The 25,379-nt window shown below is 36.7% G+C and overlaps 1 protein-coding gene across 7 annotated transcripts in view; it reads right to left on the bottom strand.

Annotated features, from left to right (window-relative positions):
* Positions 1-463: 463 nt before the first annotated feature.
* The window catches only part of LOC117565565 (slowpoke-binding protein), a 51,986-nt gene continuing 27,070 nt past the window's right edge, over positions 464-25,379 (bottom strand). For 2 of the 7 annotated variants that reach the window (XM_034244736.2, XM_052001937.1), the window contains exons 5-11: positions 12,660-12,870; positions 11,321-11,557; positions 11,076-11,257; positions 9,722-9,932; positions 9,531-9,656; positions 8,061-8,203; positions 464-3,434 (exon numbers count right to left, since the gene is read on the bottom strand). In XM_034244736.2, the coding sequence (XP_034100627.1) occupies positions 827-3,434; positions 8,061-8,203; positions 9,531-9,656; positions 9,722-9,932; positions 11,076-11,257; positions 11,321-11,557; positions 12,660-12,870 (3,718 nt within the window). In that variant the 3' untranslated portion in view covers positions 464-826. Of the gene's footprint in view, positions 3,435-5,234; positions 5,680-8,060; positions 8,204-9,530; positions 9,657-9,721; positions 9,933-11,075; positions 11,258-11,320; positions 11,558-12,659; positions 12,871-17,858; positions 18,027-18,512; positions 18,633-19,863; positions 20,439-25,379 lie in introns of those variants that run through there. The other 5 variants (XM_034244733.2, XM_034244739.2, XM_034244734.2 and 2 more) reach the window with 5 other exon arrangements.

The raw sequence follows: 25,379 nt of genomic DNA, 5'->3' as shown, positions 1-25,379 counted from the left end.
GCGAAGCTTAAGTCTTAACTGTGTGTAATTAGCTACAATTAATGTGTATAATTTCGAATTCGAAAACTTTTTGCATAAAGTTTTTCTTTTGCATTTGCTAAAAAAAACTCATTAGAAGAATGCTGGTGTTTTTTCAGAGATGCTCGTAAGTATAGTTTTGTGTTATTTATTTATTTATTCATAATTTTTTGGTTTCTTGCTTAGCAGTCTAAAGAGTTGAAAAGCATCAGTAGAGATTTTAATTGCTGTAAAAGCGTTATTTGGTTTTTTTGTTGTAAGCGTAAAATACAATACATACATATAAAGAAACTATTATTGTTACCAGAAGAAAGCTTTCAGTGTGGTTTTGCGAAGAAGGCGACAGCAGACCCCACGACCTTTTAGCCAATTTAAATATAGCTGGGACACCAACAATCAAAATATTTGAATTTCCATTGGAATAGCTATAAATTATCGGAAGTGTGTTGCTAAACAGCAAAAATGTATCTATCGATAACCATCAACTTGCAAAAAGCAATAATCGACTCTAGCAGCTTTTCGCAACTCGCGCGATCAGTGTTGTTAAGTGTGTGTGAAGTGAAAAAGTGAAAGTGTTTTGGTGTCCGCGCGCAATAAGCCTTTTTAATCCGTTTTGCAATTATTTAAAGCCTAAAATTCAATAATTTGATGGTTCCCGATCTCGCTTCGATTTGCTAATATTGGTAAGCATTACTTTTACATCTCCTATCGTATCACATGCTTTGCATTTTACCGGCTGCTTAATACGTGTCTATGTGTGTGAGTGTATGTGTGTGTTTTTTTGGCGCTCCTAAAAGTGAGTCTAGGTTTACAGCTTGTCAAGTTCCGTTGGTGGTTCAGTTGGACTTATAGGCGACATTTCAACGCTGTCGAGCAGCGGCGTTTTCTCCTCGCTGCAGCAGCTGCTGCCCCCCGGCGCATCGTCCATGTCCATGACAAAGATGCGTGACAATTCAGCGCCGCTTAGCGTGCGTCGCGATGGTGACTCATCCAAAGAACTGTTATCCTCGGCGGCAGCGCTGCCGCTGTTGCTGCTACTGGTGCTGCTGCTGGTGCTGCTCGTGTTGGCAGCGCTGCTGTTGCTGTTGCTGCTGCTAATGTTAAGCGCCTGATCGAGAGATTTGGAGGGTGTGCGATAGCTGGGCGTCTTATTGTTGTTGGCAGTTGCTGGAGCATTGTGGGAGCTTAAATTCGTTTGGCAGGTAAGCGTGGCCAAGGATGTTGTGGTCTTAATATTGGTCGTCTTCAGGTGATTTATGGAACAGCTGCTCCAGCTCAGTTTGCTGCTGCGCTTTGGCGGCTGCAGCTGCTGCTGCTGCTGCTGGTGATGTTGTTGTTGCTGCTGCAGCAGCTGCTGCTGATGATGATGATGATGTTGTTGTTGTTGCTGTTGTTGATTATTGTCATCATTGAAGCTCATTTCATCTTCACTGCCGCTATGCGTATTATTGATAGCCGTCTGCTTGAGTCGCACCAAATGGCGCTCAGAATACGATTTACGCGCATCCATGACACGCAAATAGTCGGATGATTCACCCAGATCTTCGCTCTTGGAGCTGCAATAGCGCCGTGAAGTGTGACCAGAGCCAACCGAGCCACAGAAGCTTGTGGTCACACTCAACATTTGCTGGCTGCCGCTAAGCGAACGTCGACTGCCCTGCGTCGAACAGCAGCCGCTGCTTTCGTAGTGATTGTCACGCAGCGAACTCGGCGAAAGCCGAGCCGACGAATGCGGCGAGTGCGAAGAGTGCGGCGAATGTGCCGAGTGCGTTGAGTGCGGCGAATGTGGCGAATGATTCGGCGAATGTTCGAGCAGCGAATCGTTGCTTTTGGCAATGCGATTCTTGCGATAGAATTTACTATCACGCCATAAAGTTTGACGTTGACTGGAACCGCTGCCAACTACCGCTGCTGCTGCGCTGCCCGTGCGCTGCAATTCCATGCTGCCGCCACTGGAATTGGGATAATTTGTGGGCGAAGTCTCTTGACAGCAGCCACTCGATGAAGTTTTGCTTATGCGAAACGAGGCATGCGTCAATTTCTTATACTTCTCGCTCTGCATATTGACGCGATTGTCGGAATGCGTGCGATCGGACATCGGTAGAAAGGCATTATCAATGCGTCGCTCCTCTTCGAGCGAGCGAAAGGCCAAACGATTCACGTGCTTCAGATGCTGTTTGTCCGCGTTGGAACTGCGCTTGGGTGACATGTCCTCAAAGGAGCTGACGCGATACTTTTGCGAGAAGACTTCAATCATGCTGGAGCGCTTAGAAGGCGATGTGGTATAGATGGAATTCTGATCATTCACAAGTATTTTGGGCGGATCAAATTGTTGCTGTTGCTGTTGCTGCAGTTGTTGCTGCTGTGGCTGTTGCTGTGATGTGGAGGCTATAGAGGAATTACTAGAATTACTCGTCGCAGTCACGAGTATTTTGGGCGAGAGGGAAACAGGAAAATGCTGTGGTCGCATATTGCCCAACGAACCGCAACCGGAACCCGATGAAGTCGAACCAGTTCCGGACATGGCATCATCAATATGCAGAAAATTGCTAGGCGAACTTTCGCGACAAGGCGACGAAATCGCCGAGTCCTGAGAGACCATGCTTCGGGGTATGGTGGCAAGTTCTAAGCAGGTCTCATTGCCATTACCGGACGTGGTGGCAATGATGATGTCCTCGACGCCTTCGTCGATGGGCGAGGAGATGGACTGAAAGCTGCTGAGACGTATACTCGACGAACCGATGGACAAATCATTGTCGGTCAGCGAGCCAAAGGCCGAGTCCTGCGATGGATTGCTACGGCCGTATTTCAAACACTTGAGCGAGTATTCCAGACGTCGACTCTTCGAGTTCTTGTAGTTGCACATGTCGGCTGTCAACTGATGATTGAAGGAGGCCGCCGCCGCAGCCGTTGATGTTGCCTGCAAACGTTGCCCGTTGCCACTTGAGCCACTGGCAACGACAGCAGCAGCAACAGCAGCAGCCGAGGCATCATCTGGCATCGCTGTCAACTGTAGCTCCTCCTCGACAGCCACCTCGACTTCCTCAACGTCCACCTCGTCCTCTTCGGTGTCTCGGCCCTCGGCGAGCAGCACATTCAAATTGCTTTGGCTGCTGGTGCTGCACCGTATCGTCGGCTGTGTGGTGGGCGGCAGCTCTTGGGCGACACTGTTGTCATCCGAGTAGAGTGTGGCGTGGTCACAGTAGTGTATGGGCGATTCACTTGCCTCATACTGCTGCCTGTGCTGGGTGCGTGTAAACGATGACGAGGCAGAGGCGGAATGCCAGTGCTGGTATCGTTGCAGCCGCTTCATGTGGCAACTGCTGCCGCTGCCGCTGCCACCTACGACAATCTCTTCGAGTAATCCCTCCTCCGAGTCGCTTGATATGTCAAATGAGTCCATTGTTCGGCTGATGCTGTGTGTGCAAGGCGAGAATAACAATCAAAAAGCCAAAACAAAAAAAAACAACAATAGTAGAGCTTATTGAGTAGTGCTTGAGAACTATACACAGAGAGAAATTTACGCGTTCTAAATTGAAGTATGCAATTGTTGAGTATATGTAATTTAAATTTTAAGTTCTCCCAAAAATATTTCTTAACCATAAAGGTTTTACAATTGAAGAACACCATTCTTGAATATAATTTTAAGTTTAATTTTTCTTTTTTGAATTTTATGTTCTTCAAAAAATAGTTCTTGTTATAAGAATTTCTTGTTTTAAGGTTTCAAAATTGAAGAACAGAATTCTTGAATATGATTTAAATTTTTAATTTTTTTCATTTCGAATTTTAAGTTCTTAAAAACATGTTTTTTATATAAGAAAATTTTGTTTTACGATTTCAAAACTAGAATTTGATAAACCGAGAGTTACAATCTTTGCTCTAATTAAAAACCCTAAAAAGTAATATTCAAAAAAAGAATAACTCAATTTTGCCAATTTCAAGTTAAAAAATAATAATTTTTTTGGCTTTTTAATGGATAATGATGCCAATTTATAAAAAACCAATTTTAATTTATAAAATAATAATTTATTTCTTTCTTAAGAAACAATTTCAAATCAATATATTTTCGATACTTTTGTATTTTTCAATTAAGCATATAAATCTTGCTTTTAGAACGCATTTTTCTCGCTGTGTAGCTTCCAGCATGACTTGACTTGGCTTCGATGCAGGTCACGATGCCGTTGTTCGATGTGGTTGTGGATCAGCATCGATATTGGATGCCTATGGCACCTGATTCTATTGTTCCCTCTCTTGCTCTCTGCGTGTGAGTGTTTTTGGGCCATTCAATAGTAAATATGCGCTGTGAATATGCATGTGAATGCGAGTGTGAGTGTTTGTGTGAATGTGTATGTTGGGTGTTTATGAATGCATGAAGTTGGGCGTGCTGCAGTTGAAGCATCAATTATAATACCATGTACCACGTGCAATTTGCTTTGTTCCTAAAATCTGATTAACCTTAGACTCTTGTTGAAATACCAGAGAGTTTTGTGGTGCTGACATTTCAAAGCAGAGCTGGTTAAATATGCAACTAGCTTGTGTACTGCATTCTCTATTTCACAATTAAATTACTTGCTCGAGTTTCTTTATCAATTCTTTATTTTCAAATTCAAGGAAAAGCTAGCAATAAATACTTTAAGTTTAAGTTCCAACTGCATTTGTTATATAATATTTCTTTTGCTCATTTCAGTTACTTGACAACGGGAATTCTGTTTTGTTCTTTACAAATCTAAAAAGGATTTTACACATAGATTTGAATCTTACAATGAAATGCGGTGAGTTAAGCTTTATAACAATTAAATACATAATTAAACGAAGAAGCACACTTCGAATAGTGTGACCAAAGAGTTAAAAGAAAACGTAAAAAGAACACTTAAAAAAGCCATCCATGCTCCTTTATTGACTAAGTAAAATAATATACTTATGCGTTAGACAAACGTGCATATTTACTAAAAACATTTAAGCAGCATAATGGAAAAAGTTACAAATTGATAATCGAAAAACTAAATTGAGAAAAAAGTGTGGCCTTGCTTGGAGTGTGAATCGGGGTCAGAAATGTCAGCAGGGATTATTCGATTTAAATGTATTTTGTGTGTTTTTTTTTTGTTTTTTTTGCTGGCTAAGTGTGGTGCATTTTGCTGAGGTGGGCGGTGGTGGTGGGCGGTGGTGTTGTGTGGAGGCCGCTGGTGGTTTTTAGCATACAAAAATTTGCCACTTACCACATTGTTTTTCATTTTTTTTATTGCAAAACACAACAACAACAAATTAGTTTGCTTTGTTTATGTGTTTTTTGCATTTCTCTTTCTATTTTTTTGACTGTTTTCCATTTTTTGGGTACAAAAATTGCATTTTGAGTACAAAAAGTTGTTGTGATTGATACGGCTTTTCGTATATATATATAAGGTAATTTCATGTTTTATTCATTTCATTTTGTCATTTTGTTTTGGTTGATCGAGAGAGTTTTACACTTTTGTAATTTGTAATTGTGAGTGATTTGTTGTAAGAGTTTTGTTTTTTTCGTTTCTCTATATTATTTGCATCTTTTGTTGGGTTGTTTTTTTAGTTTGTTTTTTGAGTTGGTTTTTTTTTTTTGGTTTTGGTTTGGTTGTTGAGGTTGTTAGAGTTTAGTACATACGAAAGACTTCATAGGGCGCAGGCGGAACACTGTAGTAGTTAGTTCGAACGGGTTATGTAAATAAACAAATGCAGAAATGCAACAATTTGTAAATCATAAATAAAACACACACGTATGTAAGATAAACAAAAATGAACGTTGATAGACATTCAAGAGCTGATCTGTATGTATCGATGATGTATAGATGAGGCTTGTGTAACTGCAACTGGTTCATTTTATTTATCATTTTTGTTGGGTTCGCAACACTAAGACATATATAAAGTATATAAACATATTTATAAGTAGTAGTAGTATGTAGAGTTGAGTTTTTTTTTTTTTTTTTGGTAGAGAGAAAGAGAGAGTAAACATTGCATACAAAATATACTTTAGTTGAAAAATTCCTCTACTACAAAGAAGTTATTATTTATATATGTATATATATAGTATATATGATATTTTATATAAAGACATGCGATTTGTTTTTTGATTTAGGCAGCAAAAAGATAAATTTACACTGAGAGAATAGAGATAGAGAGAGAAAGATGCTTAAAATATACATGAGCAACGACGATGTGAATTGGACATTTGATAGATACACTTATATATACATATATTATTTATATACATATGTATATATACTTGTATATATTGCATGGTAGTTTGCCTTTTCCTCCTCGCCTCCTGCTTATTACTTAATTACATTCTTGTCTTGTATGCATAATTTTCAAGCACTTAATACTGACAGCGCAGACACTCGCATATTGTCTCAGTCGAGAGCTGGCATCGCTCTTCTGTCCCTGTCTCTGTCCCTTTCACTCTCTCTCTTTCTGTTGGCCAGAGCATTACCATAATTACCGCAGGCACGCACAGCAAAGTACACAGACGTAACGGACAGACACACACACACACAGACGCACATTTAAACATATATATGCACAACACACACATACACTCACATTTATGTAGTTTATGACGCCATTTTTTTGTGCTCTCATTTTGTGTTAGTTGCCCGCTTGTGTTCACCTTTCAGTTGTCTTCTTTTTTTTCATTTTTTGCTCGTTTTATTCAACACATCATTCTAAGTTACACACTCATTTGGGCAGCATTTGTGTGTGCCACAGTACATGTGTGTGTGTGTGTGTGTCTGTGCGTCACAGTGTGCTTCTTTATTAACCTGAAAATGCACTAAGCAACCTGCAGGCGCGCTCTCAGCTAAACAAAGGTCTCCAACGTAGACCTCTTCAAAAAAAGGCATTATTCCGCATACAAATTTAACTCTGCAAAAGCGCAATTCTAAACATTTTCTAAAAGCAGGAATTTCCGTTGGATTCTCGCCCTTGCGGCTAAGCTACTCTAAAAAAAAAGGGCAGCCTCAACAAGGGCTCTTCTAAATTAATAAAATGAAACTATTATGGCTATAAGCAGGAGTTTAGATATGAAATGATATTTAACATTCTTTGTTAATCATTAGGTGCCTAAAAGTTGTCGCTAGATTTCAAAACAATTATTTGTGAAACTGTCTTTACGTTTTATTATAAGTTTGCCCCAAACATAAAAAGGTTCTATGCGTAGATATAACCTTCAATTTAAAGGAGAAACACAAGATTTTTTTCTATATTAATATTTCTTCAAATATGCATTTTATTCTAAATCCATGAGTCGTCTTTTGTAAATATGTGAACCTCCCTAAACAAACTTTGAAATTTGTCAAGATTTATATGAAATTGAATGATATTCTTAATACATCATGAAGTGCCTAAGAGTTGTCGATAGATTTTAAAATAATTATTTGTGAGACTTTCTTTACGTTTTATTTTAAATTTGCCCCAAAATAAAAAGGTTCTATGAGCATGTTAGATATGGTCTTTTTTTCTTTCTTTTTTTCAACAAGTTTTTTTCTATATAAATATTTCTTCAAATATGCATTTTATTCAGAATCCATGAGTTGTCTTTTGTAATTGTGTGAACCTCCCTAAACAAACTTTAAAATATGTCTACATTCCAGTCTTAATTTATCTAAACTAAAAACTGCAACTACATTTATGTTAACTCAAACATTTCTAACTATGGCATGCACATTTCTTAAACAGTCACTGCCAACATATCACTATAAACTGTATAATCCGTCTTTAAAGCGCCCTCACAGATTTGGTGAGTGGACAGACACATTACTTCTTTTTTTTATAGGCCAAACAAAAAATCCTGAGCAATGACATTTAACAGAGAGTACGACGATGACCATTTGCCGAGAACTGTTTTAATGCGTTGATGAAGAGATTTTGTGTAATACGAGTATGTAATTGCTTGTGTGCTAGTGTGTGTGTGTGTGTGAATGTGTCGAGTGTCTTGTTTTGTTGGTGAGCTGCATTTTGCTATGGCAGTGAGACGATAAAAAAAATACCAGAAAACAAGGTTTGTTGTCAACACTTACCCAGTGCGTCGATCATGCGGCGTCGAGGGTGGCGTACAGGGTGAACTTGCCTCACTGAACGAGTTGCCCAGGGAGGCGCATTGTCGCTTCTTAACAGCGTGCAGCAAATTCAGCGTAGAACGGCTGAGGCTCGGCTTGATTGTCTGCAAAGGAGAGAGATGAGAGAATAGTGAACATTTCACAGTGCAAAAAGTCGGGGTTTTAATGAATTCCCAGTCTAAGTATGATTTATGACTATTGTTTAAACTAATTTTCAGAGAAACTATTGAAAGCTTGAAAATTAAGAGAACTAATGTAGTTATGAGACTAATTGTCCGTCTAAGTATTATTATAGTATTATTTATTAAATCAATTTTCAGTCAAGTTATTGACAGTTTGCATATTCATAGAGCTAATGTAGTTGTTGAGACTAAAACATTTCACAGTGCCAAAAGGCTGAGTTTTTCATGAATTCCCAGTCTAAGTATGATTTATGATTATTTTTTAAAACAAATTTTCAGTCAAGTTATTGACAGCTTGCAAAACTATAAAGTTAATGTAGTTTTCTTGAGAATAAAACATTTCAAAGGCTGGGTTTTTATGATTTATGATTATTTTTTAAACAAATTTTCAGAGAAACTATTGAAAGCTTGAAAATTAAGAGAATTAATGTAGTTATGAGACTAATTTTCAATCTAATTATAATGATTTTATTATTATTTATTAAATCAATTTTCAGTCAAGTTATTGACAGCATGCAAATGTAGTTTATTGAGACTAAAACATTTCACAGCGCAAAAAGGCTGGGTTTTTTTTTTAATTCCCAGTCTAAGTATGATTTATGATTATTTTCTGAACAAACTTTCAGTCTTTATAGCTATTGAGAGCTTGGAAAATTATAGAGCTAATGTAGTTATTGAGACTAAGATATTTCACAGTGCAAAAAGGCTGGGTTTTTAGTGAATTCTCAGTCGAAGTATGATTTTTTAAACTAATTTTCTGCCACTTTATTGAAAGTTTGTAAAATTATAGATCTTATTACTAAATTTATAATTTACACCAAATAATGAAGTGAAAAAGAACTTAGAATTAACTTTTTAACTAATGAAGGAAAGGAAATTTCATTTACTTAGAACTTTGTAACAGGCAGAAGGAGGCATCTCCTACCCTATAAAGTATCTGGTATCTGGTATATTTATATACCAAATACTCGCATAGCATTTGTATGTGTGTATTTTAAGAATACACTCGACTGCAGCTTTCTTACTTGTTGGTTCATACAATCAAAGATTCCAGATAATAATTCTCGAAGTTCTTAATGAAATCATTTTATATTGCAAAAAACTGCTGATGCAGTCGGTCTTTAGTTTAGTACTATTTAGTACTAAATATACCATTTGGTATATTTCAATATTTTTTTTATATATTTAAAGAATAATACCGTGAGGTATAATACAGTGCTTACTTAATATACGGTAAAGAATTACTTACACTGAAACAGGGACCACGCAGCTCGCGCAAATCGATGCTGCGAAATAGATCGCATAGGACTAGGTCCTCAACGGAGGGACAAACGCCGCTTGGCGGCTCAAAGATAATACCTAATATGTCCAGAACCTGTAAAAGACAGAAATGTAAATCAAGTTGCTCTGTCGAAAGTGGTATTTAACGTGCTTGCTCACCTGGCCAATTTGTGGATAATGCTGCAGCTCCATTTCGAGCACCCGCATGGACGGTTTCGGTGTGGTCAGCTCCTGGCCGGTGCACATTTCGTAGAGCAGATGGCCAAAGCAAATGATGTCGACATTCTCGATTTCCGTTACGGAACGCGACCACGTCACGGCATTGTTGCGCGAACTGAGCCCCAGCAGGCCATTCTCAAGGCCCGATAACCTTTTTGAACGAGAACGAGAAACAAAAAGGCAAAAACCAACCATTAAGATAGTCCAAAAGGGATGTCGCACCGCAAAGAAGAAGAAATTGCATAATTAAATGTTGACCCCGCCCATAATGATAACGCTCATTACTATTCGCCACGTTCTACTCTTTTTTGTTTTTTTGGCCAACATGTGTGCCAGGTTTTATGAGCCGGCAAAATGTGTGTGTGTTCTGTGTGTGCCGTTGTCACATGGCTCAAACTTAATATGTTAATATATTACAATTCTCACGCCGTTGCGGATTAAGAGAGCCTTCGGGTCGACAATGACATAAAAAATAAAAGCAAAAGCGAGCAGTATGCGAAATGTTACTTAGTCAAGCCTAAAGAGCGAACATTACATGAGCATTAAATGAGCATTTTTATTCGGTTGTGTGTTTGTATTTTGCCTTTCCTTAGCCGTTGCCCAATTATCCTGAAACTATAATAGCTTTAGCTTGGCATTGTAATTCATAGGCAAATGATTATTTAAATGTCATTTCTAAATGCCAACTATGTAAATTGGGTCGCCTGAACTTTCAACTTTAATCGACTTCTATGAAATATCCTTTTTCTATTCGTGTCGAGTGTGTGTTGTCGTCCGGCCCCTAAAAACACACACACGCCCACGTCGTTGGAGGAATATTTTGCAGCATTTATGTAATAAAATGGCAAAACGCTGAGAGCGTTTTATATATTTTATTTTTTGCCACACACACTCGCACATCGAGTGGGTGTTTTGGGTTGTGCACGGATTGTCGCCTGCTTTGAATCGCCCTGAATATAGTAAAACTGTGCAAGGGACAGCAACAGCAACAAAAAGGTAATTTTAGATGCATTTATAATGCCTTGAAAATAGGCAACGATTTCGTTTGAATTGCTTTTAATTTGGCATTTATAGTATTTGATAGGCTGCTGTTAGTGAAATGATTATGCCGAAGAATATGCGATAGCAATACCTTGATTGCACTGCATTGTTTCCGATCAAACAAAAAAAAAAAAGAAGGAATTCAATGATGGAGAAATCGATTTTATTTTCTATACTCTTTTTTTGGGTCTCGCTGCGTAGCAACTGCCATTAGGCAAATTAATTTACAGTCTAGTGATTGCTGTGAACTCACCTGGCTGCACCATTCTGTAGTATGACATTGCCGCTGTGTAGATGGCCATGAAGTGGAAAGCCGCGCTCCTTCAGGAAGAGCAACGCCTCCAGTATCTGGCGGCCCAAACGCTGCACTTGGCTAACAGGCAGGCCATTCGGTTTGCGTGTATACTTGCGCGCCCAAGGCTCGTTCCATTGGGCCTGGTATTTGAGGAAAAGAAAGGTTATTAAAAGAGGAGACTTTATTAAATGATTAAATCCCACCTTGTAGATGAGATCCTTGAGACTGCCGCGCGAGTTGAAGGGCGTGACCAGGCAGGCATAGTTATGCGAGCTGTTGCGCAAGAAGCCCAAATCGAGCACGGGATAGATGTACGGATGATGCAATGAGCCGAGCAGCTCCATAAGTATATCACGTGCACTCTCATTCGGCGGCAGATCCTCAAAGGCCACGCAATCTGTGGGCAGCGGCAACAGCGTCAGCAGCCGATCCGTGCGTACCTAAAATGAAGATGGAAAGTAGCATTATAATAAGGGAATAATTGTATGAAGATTACATTTATAAGAACATTAGACTCTTTTCTTTAAAAGGGATCTTTAAAAAAAGATGGAAAGTTATTTAATGTGTGAGTTTTGTAGGAATTGATTAAAATATGGAAGTTAGGAGAGTATTAGATCCCTTGCTTATAGCTTAGTAAAATATAAACGAGAAGTAGCATTATAAAGAGGGAAGAATTCATTGGAAGATTGAATTTAGAAGAACATTAGACCCTTTACTTTTAGAAAATTAATCAGGGTTCTTAGACTTGGTCATATATAGGTGAGCTGTATATTTATAAAGAAAGAGTTTTGTAGAAATTAAACAGAAGATTGATTTTAGAAGAACATTAGACCCTTTACTTTTAGAATGTTAAAAAGGGTCTTTAGTCCTATTCACATAAAGATGGGTTGGTGCATTATAAAGAGGGAGTTTTGTAAGAATTGAATGGAAGATTGAATTTAGAAGAATTATAGATTTTATAGGCATTTTAAAAGGGCCTTTTAAATTTGTCAAAATTAAAATATACAAACTAAACAAAATGAGATATTTCCTAAGCTAGAAAGCTTACTATTCTTAGTCATCATTATTTAAGGCGATTTTTATCAAGCTTTCACTTTTTAACAAAAAATTTTAAAGGGTATATTGCAGTCAAAGCTAGATTGTAACTTTTTTAATAGTTTACATTTTGGATCATAAAGTTAACTTTTGTTAGTCATCAAACAATATTTTGTTCGATTTTTTTTAAACCTTCACATTTTAAATAATGTTGTAAAGGGTCTAATGCAGTCAAAGCTAGACTCTAACTTTCTTCATTGATTATAATAACAATGTAATTTTTATTGTATAGCTTGTAATGTTTATGCATGATTGAGATATCTATTCTTATTCAGCATTCATAGTTGAATCAATTTATTTTAATACTTCACTTTTTAAGAAATGTAGGAAATGGTCTATTCAAGTCAAAGCTAAACTGTAACTTTCCAAATTACTTCCAACAATTTAAGTATAAATTGGTATAGATTCTAATTATTGTGGATCAGGAATTGAGAGTCTATGACTTACCGATGCATCGTTGACCAGAAACCAGTTCTTGCCATGCCTTGAGCCAATCTCATCCAGATGTGCAATCACCTCGTAACGCCCATTGGCGCTCTGTATCCACTCCTGTGTGGCATTCAGGGCTCTTTCCCGTTGTGCTCGCTCTCGGGGACTGCGCTCCACAATGCCATTGCCGCTGTCCAGCGCCGAATATTGATACTTGATGTTGTTGGGTCTGCAATATTATGAAAGCTCAATTAGATTTTCCTCTCTTGTAAATTGATTTCATTTTCAGTTTTGTTGGAAAAGGAATTCAAACTATGAAAATTCAAAGAGGAACTAAGTTGTACTAATCATCATTTTCGACATTCATGATATTGTTATTATTATTATGATTTATGTACATTATTTAAGCGCTCATTAAATTCAATGAGTTTTTAATGAAAGCTCCACATAAATTTACCCCTTTTCATTTTGTTGTTTTGTTGTATTTAATGCGCATCGTGTTTTTTTGGAATTGGTCAACTAATTTACATAAAACGACCGCACTTAAAAATTCAACAAAATAAAGCGAAGATAAAGCATTTCAATTTGTAATGTCCCCACTTGACCCGTTCGCTTCGCTTCGGTTTGGTTGCTTACGCACAATCCTCGCTCCCCTTTTTGTTTAATTTATTTAGTAATGCATTATCTGATGCCTGCATAAATAATTGTAAAAAGCCTTTAAAGCCAGTCTCTCTGCGTGTGTTTGTTCGAATTTCCAATTTAATTTAATTGCACTTGTTTGGAAGTTTCGAATATGATTTTGACAGCATGGTTGACAAAGTGCGGTTAGCCTTGTACTGTGTTCATAGGTGGAGAAAATCAGGCGAGCTTGGCTGAATTTAGATTGATTTTATCAAATTATAGAATAGATTTAATTAACTACGATTTCTGGGAAAGAAAACTAAGCTTTGTATATATTGATTCCAAATTTTATAAATATTAAATAAAAGAAAGAATTTGTTCATTTTATTTTCTTCTTTGTCTTTTCATCTTCAAATTAAATATTGAATACAAACATTTTGAACTATTCTTTATCTTTTCATCTTCAAATCAAGTTTTATATACTGAAATTTTAAATTAAGCAAGCACAATATTAAATATAGTTTGCAAGTCCGATTATAATGCCACAAGGATAATAAATTTCCTATTTTAGCCATGAACAACTACTGTTTTTGAAAAAGAAAACCAAATTTTGTATAGATTGATTCCAAATTTATATAAAAATTAAACAAAAATAAATGGAAGTTCTAATTTTTATAATGTTCGTCATCTGTTCATCTTGAAATCAAGTATTCAATAAAGAAAGTTGTAACTATTCTTCTTTATCTTTTCATATTCAAATCAAGTTTCAGATACACAAATTTCAAATAACCTTGTCTACTAAAGCAAAGCATTAAAGATAGTTTGCAAGCCTGATTATAATTATGCCACAATGATAATAATTTTCCTGTTTTAACCACAATTCTCTAAAGAAATTTTCCAAATTTTACAACATAAATTTGTGCTTTACATTTTCTCAACTTCCTCCCAGTCAACTACAAGTTGTTTTCAATGAAAATTCGAGAATAACATGAAATTCCGAAAGCATTAATTTGGTGTGTAGTAGATTCGTCAGGGACAAACGTTTGACCAAAATATGGTAATAGCTGATGCTGATAAAGCATGCTGAACAACACATGTCTAAACCATTTTCACTTGACCACATACGAGTAGAACATTGTCAAAGGCCACACGACAATTGTTGCACAATTTGCAAAGTTTTTTTTGGCCATAAACAAGCTGGCAAGCAGGCAAGCAAGCGAGCATCTGGCATGCCATTGACATGCAAGCCGCATTCAAATTGAACACCGAAATATAATAAAAACTTGTTGAAAAAATAATTTTCACAGAGCAGCAGGTGAGAAAAGCCTCAAATTCAAACACGAAACAAACGAAAGGGGGGCGAATGAAGGTCGAGTGGATAAGAGTAGAAAAGTTGGCCAAATAGAGTTGCCAAAAATCCAAAGAGTGAAAGACTGAAGCTTGCCAAAAAACTAAGTTGAGCTGTCGACAGCGACAGCGACAGCGATAGGGAATTGGAGACGAAGATAGAGACAAAACCTGCCTGCACAATGGCGCAGCGGAAACGGAAGCAAGAGTTTAGCATGTTTTCTGTTCTTGTTGTGTTGTTGTGCACAATTTATTATTTGTTTATTTTTTGTTGCAGAAGAGCATAAAAACACGAAGAAAAAATTGTGAGGGTCTGTGGAGTGTTTTTTTTTTCTATTTTGCAAATGCAAATGCAAAGTGGATAAACTGAAACTGAAAAGGAAAAGGAAAGCGTGTCAAAACGAAAGCAACTGCAGTGTCTCGAGTTGCTGCGGCTTAATTGTGTAGTAAAGAGGCTAAAAAGAAGTGACAAATGAAAGAAGGAACGTTAACAAAAACACACCCACACACACAGACACAGACGAACTCAAGTGGCACATTCACTCACACACACATACATAGAGAAGAGGCAGGCTCATGAACAAACACTTACAGGCCACTCAATCAAAACAGAGCGAAGGTTAAGCACATCCTCGGGTTAAGTTTAGCATGTGTTTGAAAATTTAATAAGGCAACAACAGCAGCAAAAGCAGCAGCAGCAAGTTGCCTTTGTCTGTCTCTCTCTCTCTTTTACTCTCTGTTATAAAAGTTGTCCAAAGAGACAGAGCTACATGGCTTTCATAGCTGCGGCCAACGTGGCGTATGCGGCATGTGGTCGAAAGTTTATTGCGTCAAAGAGAGAGAGAGAGAGAGGGAAACTAAAATGTGTAAAGCCATTGCAAGGCTGACAAAACATAGCGCAGCACTTTCACCGACTTTTTTTTTTTGGTCATGTGCGCCTTTTAAATGCATCGCTTGCGCTTTGGCCAACGGTGCGTATGAGTAACACTTTTTTGTTGCACTCTACAGTTTATTGTGCTCCGCACTTTGTTGTTGTTGCTTGTTTTTGCTGTTGCCTGTTAAGTGCCTCAACCTTGACAACTACAGCATATAATATATAAATGTATGTGTGCAATATGTACGGTGTACAAACTTGTATATAAATGCAGTTTATACTCGTATTTATTTAAGCTAATTTTAGCAAACCTCTTTTTTGCTGCAGCTGCCGAAAGCCATTAAAGTATTTTTTTGTTGTTTTGCTCATCCCGTACGAAAAGGGAAGCGAAGGGCGCATTGCTCGACAAATATTTACACAACACTCGACACACTTACGTTAGGTTGTGTGTGTTTTGGCTGTGTGTGTGTGTGTGTAAGGGAGAAGACTTGGCTCGTTAGGCAAGCCAAAATATTGGCAGAACAATGAAATTGAGCTGCGCAACAAAGGCAAAAAAAGTGCGATTAAAATTACAACTTATTAAGTGAAAAAGAGAGTCAAGGCTTTTGGTAAAAAAGTAGTTGTAGAATATATTAAATGGCAAAATAATTGAAAGAAAATGAAATTTATTTTATTAAGTGGCCAATTAATTTCCATTGAAATCGATTTATGTCGGGGACAAGTGGCAAATTATAAGCGCAAATGTATGCCAAGGGAATACACACACACACACAGACACATACGAATATTATCTTTTGATATGTGAAACTCATAAATATCTTTTTCGAAACTGCAACTGAAGCCAGCAAAGTTCGGTTGCTTTGCGACCTTGTGTGGCGCGTGTGGCGGCAACAACCTTCTAAAACGGAACGAAAACAGAACTGAATCTATAAAAATATGTGTGTGTATGTATATATTGCTATGGCAATACGTGAACACGCAGCAGATGCTGTCACACTTTCGCTTTGCTCTCTTTCAGCTGCTGCTCTTGCAGCTCAGCTCCATAATTAACGTGCTCGAGTGTGAAATTTTTTATTGCATACTTAGCAGCGCCGCATTTTGGTATAGGGGTATTTTGAATGTGTGTGTTTTGTTAGTGTATGTGTGTGTATCGATGCTCGTTAGGCACCCGCACACACACACATACATATGTGAAACACATCACATCGCATCGCATCGAGTCGAGTTGAATTCGCGCACACAACACACAAATAGATGCCGTTCCAGCAGACGCACGCGAACAGAGACTTACGCTCGCTTGCACATTCATCACACGGCTCAGCACGCGGCAGTCGAGTGCCAAACACACACACACACTCACACATACACTGACAGACAGGTATTCAACAGCACACTCAACACACATACACACATACACAGGGCAGGGACTTTCATCAATGCGCGGCAACGTTTCCTCTTCGTTTTTTTTCGTTTTCCGCGAGAGAGCGAGTGAAATTTTCCAAGTTGATAATTTAATTTGCAATTTTTGTGCTTTGCGTCTAATTTGAGGAATTTCACCTTGGCAACTTTTCACTTTGCCACGCGGCAAATGCATTTTATCATCATATTTAATTTCTATACATAAAAAAAGAGTGACTTTGGTTTGGTTTTTATTTTGCGCCATGCGGTTTTTACCCCCTTTTTTAACACAATTTAGATGCTGGCCAAAGAGTTTTTCTCTTTGTTCATTATTCACCCACGATAACGTAAAAGCAAAATATATTAATATTATTATTATTGGTTGATTAAAGTTCTTTGTATCTGTTTTGGTTTTGTTCGTTGTTCGTTTTTCAAAGCAAAAGCATTCACAACGTGTTTGCTCTTCAAGTTCAAATTGTACAGTGTAATAATATATATTTCTAATATATTTTGTGGTGGTTTTTAATTGTTGGTTTTTGTGCGCTAGATCTAGATCTACGTGAAAAAGCATTGCGAACGCCATTAGCCGCTAGTTATTGAGCATGCAAGTGCTTTTTGGGCTAGAGAACGAAACGAAACGAATCAAAAGTAAAGCTAACAAATGTTAAATGAAACAGAAATCAAATCGAAAACTCAACACTTGAAACGCAGTCAAAGAAAAGATAAATGTGATAAATATGCCAATTGATTGTGTGGATATATGGTATTATTTATATACTAAGTATATGAGATATACAAATGCTTGAGATCTCTTTTTTTCGGTGTGTGCGTGTGTGTTGTGAACAAAAATACGAAAATTAGTTTTGAGTAGAGGGGAAGAAGGTTAGGAAATAAAATACAATATATATGCGAGAGAGAGAGAGAGATTATATATGTAAAGTTCAAAGTTGATACACATAAATAGTTGAATAGGCAACCTTGTTGTTAGTACTGAATCTATGGTATCTCTACTTCCGGTTTCCGCTGGCATCGATTTGCTAAAAAAGAGCCTAGCAAGATTGTCTAACCTCGCGCTAACCAATGGCGATTTCTCCGAGTGCTCGGATTGATCTGAGTTATCTTGGTCCGAGCTGGCCGATCGGTTGCTGCAAATAGAAGGACGTAACGTGGAAGTGTTTTTTGTTTTTTTGTTTTTGGAGTAGAAGTTAAACAAATTTGTTTGGGGGAAAAAAAGGAAAAAAAAACAATTGTTAAAGTATAATTTTGTGATTTCACATTTTCACGTTTTTGATGTTGATTTTTGCACAAATTTTGGAATGTAAGAAGAAAACAAAAGCATAACTAACAAATCATAATAATATCATATATGAGAAACCTGTGCATTTATTGTGTGTGGCATTATGAGATTTCTTTTCTTTTTTTGTGTTTATTTTATTTTTTTTTGGCGTACAGCTTGTGCACACGTCCCACATCGCAATCGATTGTGTGTTGTTCTGGACTCTGATCTATTTAGCAGTTTTGCATTTTACATTTTTGCACTTTGCATTGTTTTGCGTGTGTTTCAGTGTGTGAGTGAGTTTCTGGGTGTGTGTGTGTGTGTGTTTTGTCTGACAGTCAGTTGTTGTACTCACCTACTGTAGATTTGGCGTCGATTGGCAGCTGTCAGCGCTGAGACATCAAATTCTATCGCCGAATTGGATCGCTTCAGTCCATTCGCCTTGTGCAGCTTCTTCATAATGTGTTTCACTTTCCTAATGTGTTTGCATTTTGTAATAGATTTGATTTTCGATTTCGATTGTTGATGGTGGCAGTGTTGTTGGGAATATACGAGTGTGAGATGTGTGTAAGAATGTGTGTGGATTGATTTACAAGTAACAACAAGGAAAATGAAACATTTCTATTTACTTAAGTGTCGAAAAGGCGCTTCAAATATTCATTCAGTCGCTATTGGTTTTCTTTGAAAAGTTTACTAGTATATGAAGTTTAAAATTAAAGTTTGGGGTTCGAGTTAGGTTCTTAAAACTATACTTTAACTGCGAAAGCTTAATAGTTATTAAGCTGCCTTTTGAATAAAGTTCAATGACTTTAAAACTTGCATGTGAAAAGTTTTTCAATGAACTCGTACGTAAAAACTTTTAGCAAGTTCTATCTTAAAAATACTCTAAGTGAGTTTAAATACAATTTTTCATTTCAATTAACAACAAATACTTAAATAATCATATTTATGAAGTTTAAAGTCTGCTGTTTACATTACTGCTAATAAGAAGATAAATATTTTGTATACTATTCATATTTTTGGACTATTTTTTCTTTATACTCAAATCAAATTGTTGCCACTCTCTAAAACTATTTGCCATTAAATACTAAAATAAAATAAAATACTAAATATAAAAGGTTTTTTTTAAGTTCACTCTGAAATAGTACCAAATAAATACCGAAAAAATACTAACACGAAGAAATACTAACTCAAATTATTATTTTTAAAAGTTTTTTTTCTGAAAGAATACTAAATAAATACTGAAAAAATACTAATTCAAATTATTATTTTCAAAAGTTTTCTCTGAAAGAATACTAAATAAATACCGAAAAAATACTAACACGAAGAAATACTAATTCAAATTATTATTTTTAAAAGTTTTTCTCTGAAAGAATACTAAACAAATACTGAAAAAATACTAACACGAATAAATACTAATTCAAATTATTATGTTCAAAAGTTTTCTCTGAAAGAATACTAAATTAGTGTTAGTGTTATTTCTTAATTAGATTAAGAAATAGTAATAAAATTGAGTATTTTGAAAAGAATACTTCTAGCAATCTTTCGAATATTTTGTAGTTTAACTTTATTATTTAAATTCAAAATTGATTTTCTGCCTTTTCGACACTTGCAAATAGTTAAAGTCTTGCTTAAGAGAAGTTTCTTTGGTTTGCATTTGATGTTGTTTTGGTTCTGGGGAGGGAGATCGTTGGTTGAGAACTCACTTTTCCGGCACCGGCGGCCTGACGAAGGGATCGTGTCCGGTGACGGCGCTGGCGCGATTATCGAGTCGCTGCTGCTGGGCAGCTTTGTTGAACTTGAACATGGTGAATGACTTTTTGGCGCTGGCCACTTCACAGACCCGAACGATGATCTTGCGACTGCTCTTGAAGACCGTGTTCAATGTTTTATAGACGAGTATCGAGACGGATTTGGAGGCGTGCGGATTGTGGTTGTGATGATGGTGTGAATGCGAGTGCAGATGCGACTCTCCACTTGGTTGTTGGTGTTGCTGTTGTTGTTGTTGTTGTAGTTGGGGCAGTGGGGTGGGCAGGGATTGCTGTTGCTTCAGTTGATGCACTGCAGCATGCGTCGACGACGACGTCGATGATTGTGATCTGGTGATGACTTTCTGTACTGCGGGCTGTATTGGCTTCGACTGCTGCGGATGTTGTTGCTGCTGCTGCTGGATGAGTTGCTGCTGCTGTTGAAGCTGCTGTTGCTGCTGCCGGCGGCAGCTGATGATGAGCTCCGGCTCCGGGTTTTGGAGCGTTGGCGGGGCGACTTCGCTGCAAGTGTCCTGGTTATCGACAACAGCAAAAAGGCGCGAGTAACGATCAAACGATATCAAGTGTGTGAGCGTGTGTTATTTGTTTTTAGTTTTGGTAACAAAAGTTGAATTTGAAATGGAAAGAAATATGCAATAATAGTTTTAATAAAAGTTGTTTTTCGTTCATTGCACGCGGTATGAAACACAGCAACAAAAGGGGAATTACAATAAACGAGAACTGAGTAAAGCGATTCGTGAAAAGTAAAATCAAATATTTTGCTGCTGTTGCAAGTTGCAAGTTGCAAGTTTACGAGTAGCAGTTGCAGTTGCAGTTGCAATTTAAATTCAAGACAACGCCTTCTGTTGTATTTGTGTTTGTTTTTTGCTGACGTCACAATATGCACAGTTCAATTGCACTGCAATCGATAACGAGTGCGCTTGTGTCTCTCCGTGTAAGTGTGTGTGTGTGTGTGTGTGTGTAATTAATTTGCTGTAAATGAAACATTTGCTTGCGTTCAACTAGATATATGAAGGGGAAGAGAATGACAATCACAAAAGCATTTTGCGAAGGCTTTTCTTTTGCTTTTCCTCTTTTTTTTTTGGTTGTTCGTTCAATTTATGCCTTGTGCCGTGCTGTGCATCGACAGCCATTGATAAAAACCGAAAAACGAAATTGAAAAAATCGTAAATCAAAGTAAATCCAAAGTAATGGAAATTCGTTTCGAATAAAATTTGGTGAACAAAATGTTAAGCGATTGATATGTAAATAAAAACATGCGATTCAATTTCTTCAACTAAACTAATTGCAGCCAATACTTGTATATATTTATAAGAAAAGCGTTTCAAATTGATGCATTTTGCTAAGATTCAAAATTGCGTGTAAGCAAATTATAAATCAGACTTTCATCTGTGTGTCTTTTGTGTAGTTTTGTGATAAGCCAATTGCTTTTGGAATTGTGTTGAGAAAACTGAAAAATTGCTTTTGTCTTTGCTTTTTTTTGTTTTTTGGTGATTTGTTGTTTTTCATTTATAATTTGTTTCTTTTATTTGGTTTTTTGGGGTGATTTACTGAATAATTTGCTTCATTGACATTTGGCATTGGCATTTTGTTTGGCTTTAAGCAGAGATTGATTTTTTTTGTTTTTGGTTTTTGTTTTGCGAATTTACCTACCGATCGCTCAAGCAACAGTCCAATGCGCGACACCTAAATCTGAAGTTCGATTACAATGTTATCGAATTGGTTCACAATAGTTGGATAGTTCAATAATAGGAATAAAATATAGTGGGGGAAGATGAGCGTTCATTTCATTTACGTTTATAATGAAGTTCTCAATTTTCACTTTTTTCATGGCATTGAATTCTGTTGTATGCCATATTTATTATTTGTGGTATTCATATGTGAAGGATATATTATAATAATAATGAAATGTTGTATAATTTAAAACAGCTTTCTCATAACCCAATACCCATTCCTTATATTATAAATGTAGATTGCAAAAAGACTATCAGACAGCTAACAAATGTTTAATGCTGATACTCGCTATCCATTGTGAATAAAAGCAAAACAGTGCGGTATTAAATTTAAAATATACGGAATTCATATACCAAAAATAATGTGAATATACCGACGACTTTATTTAGTATATTCACATTTAGTACTACGTTCAAAATATACCATAGAGTGCTGAAATATACCAAATCGTCAGTAATATATTTCGAATGTAGTACTTCATTGATATACTTACTAAATACATATATCGCTCTCAGTATATTTTAGTATTTTTGTGGTATATTATTAGGTATATTTTAAGTATAATGCCGTATTATTTTGCTTTTACTCAATTCGTCTAAGTCTAACAGATAGCAAAAAAGTTATTCTAATACATTTTAAACACCGTAATATAAAAATATATTAAAAAAAGCAAAACAATTTTATGAATGTCGCATTAAATGATTAAATTTTCAAATAAATAATTCATGTATTTCTTTTTATAAATGATAACATTACAAATTTATTAGAAGCCATTTTCTCTTACTCATTGTAATTAGTTTTGTATATTAAACGGACGAACAACTTTAATTTCGTATTTGAATATAATCAATATCCAATTTTAAATAATTTATGAAACTAGTTGCTGGCAATTTTTGTTTGTATTCAATTTAAGCACATTTTACTGCTTTACGAGTATAAATCGCCATAATCCCATTGAATGTCCCGGCTTAAACACATGTTTAAACAAATATCTTTTAATTAATAATCGCTTAATGACCGACTCCAAAATATTATTTGATATTTCAAATGATTTCGCAATTAGTTTGAAAATAGATAAATTGAACCGAAAAGCACGCATCTGTAATTACAAAAGGGATTTGTGTGTGGAGAGCGAAACATCTGCCGCCTGGCTGTTTTATCAATTAAAGACTCGACATTGGGACTTCAAATTCAATATTTGTAATTAAAATTGGTATGCGATTTGTGTGTATAGGGAATTATTATATTTACTTTGTGTGTGTGTGTGTTGCACTGCGTGTTAATTGAAAAGTACGCGAGTCAAAACCAAAATACTGGCAAAACTTTTATACAAGCTAAACATTTCTCTCGCTCTTGCTTCAATGTTGTGGCAACAAAGTCAACGCGTGCAGTTCAACGAATGTCCTTCACACGAAACGAAACCACAGTAACAACAACAACAACAACTACTACAAAATGGCGGCAACAACACACAATGACAAGAACTTTAATGGACGCTTAAATAAATCATACGCCCCGTTTGCCGCACCGTGCCTCCAATTGTTGTTCTTCTTCTTGCTGTTGTTGTTGGTGTGCGTGTGCTGTGACATTGAGCACTATATGCCACACATATACTATGCCCCCCTTCCCCCTCCTCTTCCCCCTGGCCCTGCCCATCACGAGCTGTGGCACGGCCCTTCAACATGTGCCGCTTTGCACGTGTCTCAGCCCCGAGGCGTCTTCGCCATTTGTCTAATTGTCTAATTCTGATTCTAATTTTACATTTTTTTTTTTTTCTCCCACTTTTTACTTGCATATTCGCAACGTTCTTGTTCTTGATGTTGTTGTTGCTGTGGCTGTCTGTGGATTTAATCGTATTTGATTTTCTTCATTTTAGTTGCAAGCTCTGCCACCTGCGCCCAACAGCAACAACACCAACAACATTTATCTAATCAGGCGCGCGAAATGCTCGACATTCGCAATGCCGTTGCTACTATTATTCTTTTTATTTTTCCTTTTAATACCCGCTACCAATAGGGTAGAAGGGTATTATAACTTCGTGCATGCTGAAAATGTATAGACATCTCCTTTCCTTAACTTAATAAAGTATATTCTTGATCAGTGTCAACAGCCGGCTGTCTGTCTGTCTCTAAACAATAGAGATATAATTTTTGTCCAACAGCATTTTTAATGTTTGCATGCAGGTAAAGTTTATTTATTTACCACACCCACTTTCGTGAATTTTGGTACAGACAATAATAATAAATTTATTACATATTTACAATTCCTGAGAATTGGAATTTGTAGAAGTTATTTAATAAATTCTTCTGTTTGCCAAATTACACCTACTGCAATAAGTTCTTAGCTGCTTTGGCTAACAACCTGGTATATTTTACACTCTATGGTATATTTTCAATGCACTTTATTAATATACCAAATATATGGTATATTTTTATTATTTTTGTGGTCTATTAATCTGGTCTTATTTGCTTTGGTATATCTGGTATATTTTGAATGTAGTATTTTAGTATTTTTGCTATATATTAATACTAAATATTTAAAAATGAATAACGCTCTGTTTTGTTTTCATTATATAGGTAGCGGGTATTTCACAGTCAAGTACACTCTATTGTACCTTTCTTACTTGTTTTTATTTTGGCATTTCGCTTTTGAGGCTTATTGATTTTTCTTTTGTGCTGTCTTGTCTAGTGTGTGTTGTCTTTTCTTTTCTGTGCTTTGCTTTCTTTTTGCGCCAGGTGTGCGTCGTGAGTCGCTCGCATTCCAATTTGCTCAAGTTTGGTTGTCATGTTTGGCTTGGCTTGGCCTGGCATAAAAGCAAGCAAATTTTCGAATCAATTTCTACGTTTTTCCAGGCCGACTGCTGCACCCTTGATTTGGTTCCCCCCCCCCCCCCCTGTCCCCCGTTCCCCGCATTTGGGCTGCTATTTCTTTTGTAATTGCTCAGACGAGTATGTGAAATGGTAAAAGTCAAAGGCAATGTGTCAGTGATATATACGAGTTTATAGCCATTTCGATTATTGCATTATCCTGTCACTTTTATTGTACCATTGCAAATTAAATTGTCAATTTGTTTGTGGCACGAACGTTGCGCTCTCCACCAACACACACATACACACAACACACACACAGCTGAGTAGGCGACCAAAGAGCTATGAAATTAACGAGCTTTTCATATTTCATAATCCGTACGTGTTCGTTATATCATTGGAAGTATTCATATATAGTATTCTGATCAACTCTCTCACTGTGTGTGTGTGTGTGTGTTTTTATTGCTCTGCCACTTGTGTGTAGATTGCTATCGCCAATCGCAAATTATTCACAATTGTCTGTTGTATTCTTTTCTGCCCTTTCGCCATTGTGTTAGTCTACTCATCAAACACAAACACACACACACACACTCGACGCATTAATCGGGATTATTTGAAACGTACACAAACAACAAATTTGGTGTTTAACTTTTTGGTCTGACTTTGTGAGGCTTACGATAAATTAGCGACCTTAGTCATATATCAAGTTTATTAATAGCAATAGTTTTGCGATAAAATCGCGCCTACTTTAGTGATAAATATTTTTATGCGCTTCCGTGCTGTCTATAGTAAACTTTTTCGTTATGCTCTTCGCCTTAGACCTGACTCAATATTTTCTTAGAAATTTGTTAGATCGAAAGACGTATTTAAATTCCGTTAAATGGCAATGATAAGGGTTTTTACTTACTACTT

This window comes from Drosophila albomicans, chromosome 2L (assembly GCF_009650485.2).
Source record: "Drosophila albomicans strain 15112-1751.03 chromosome 2L, ASM965048v2, whole genome shotgun sequence".
In the NCBI taxonomy this organism is placed as follows: domain Eukaryota; kingdom Metazoa; phylum Arthropoda; class Insecta; order Diptera; family Drosophilidae; genus Drosophila; species Drosophila albomicans.
Note: the sequence above shows the minus strand (reverse complement) of the source record. Positions and strands in the feature narration are given on the sequence as shown.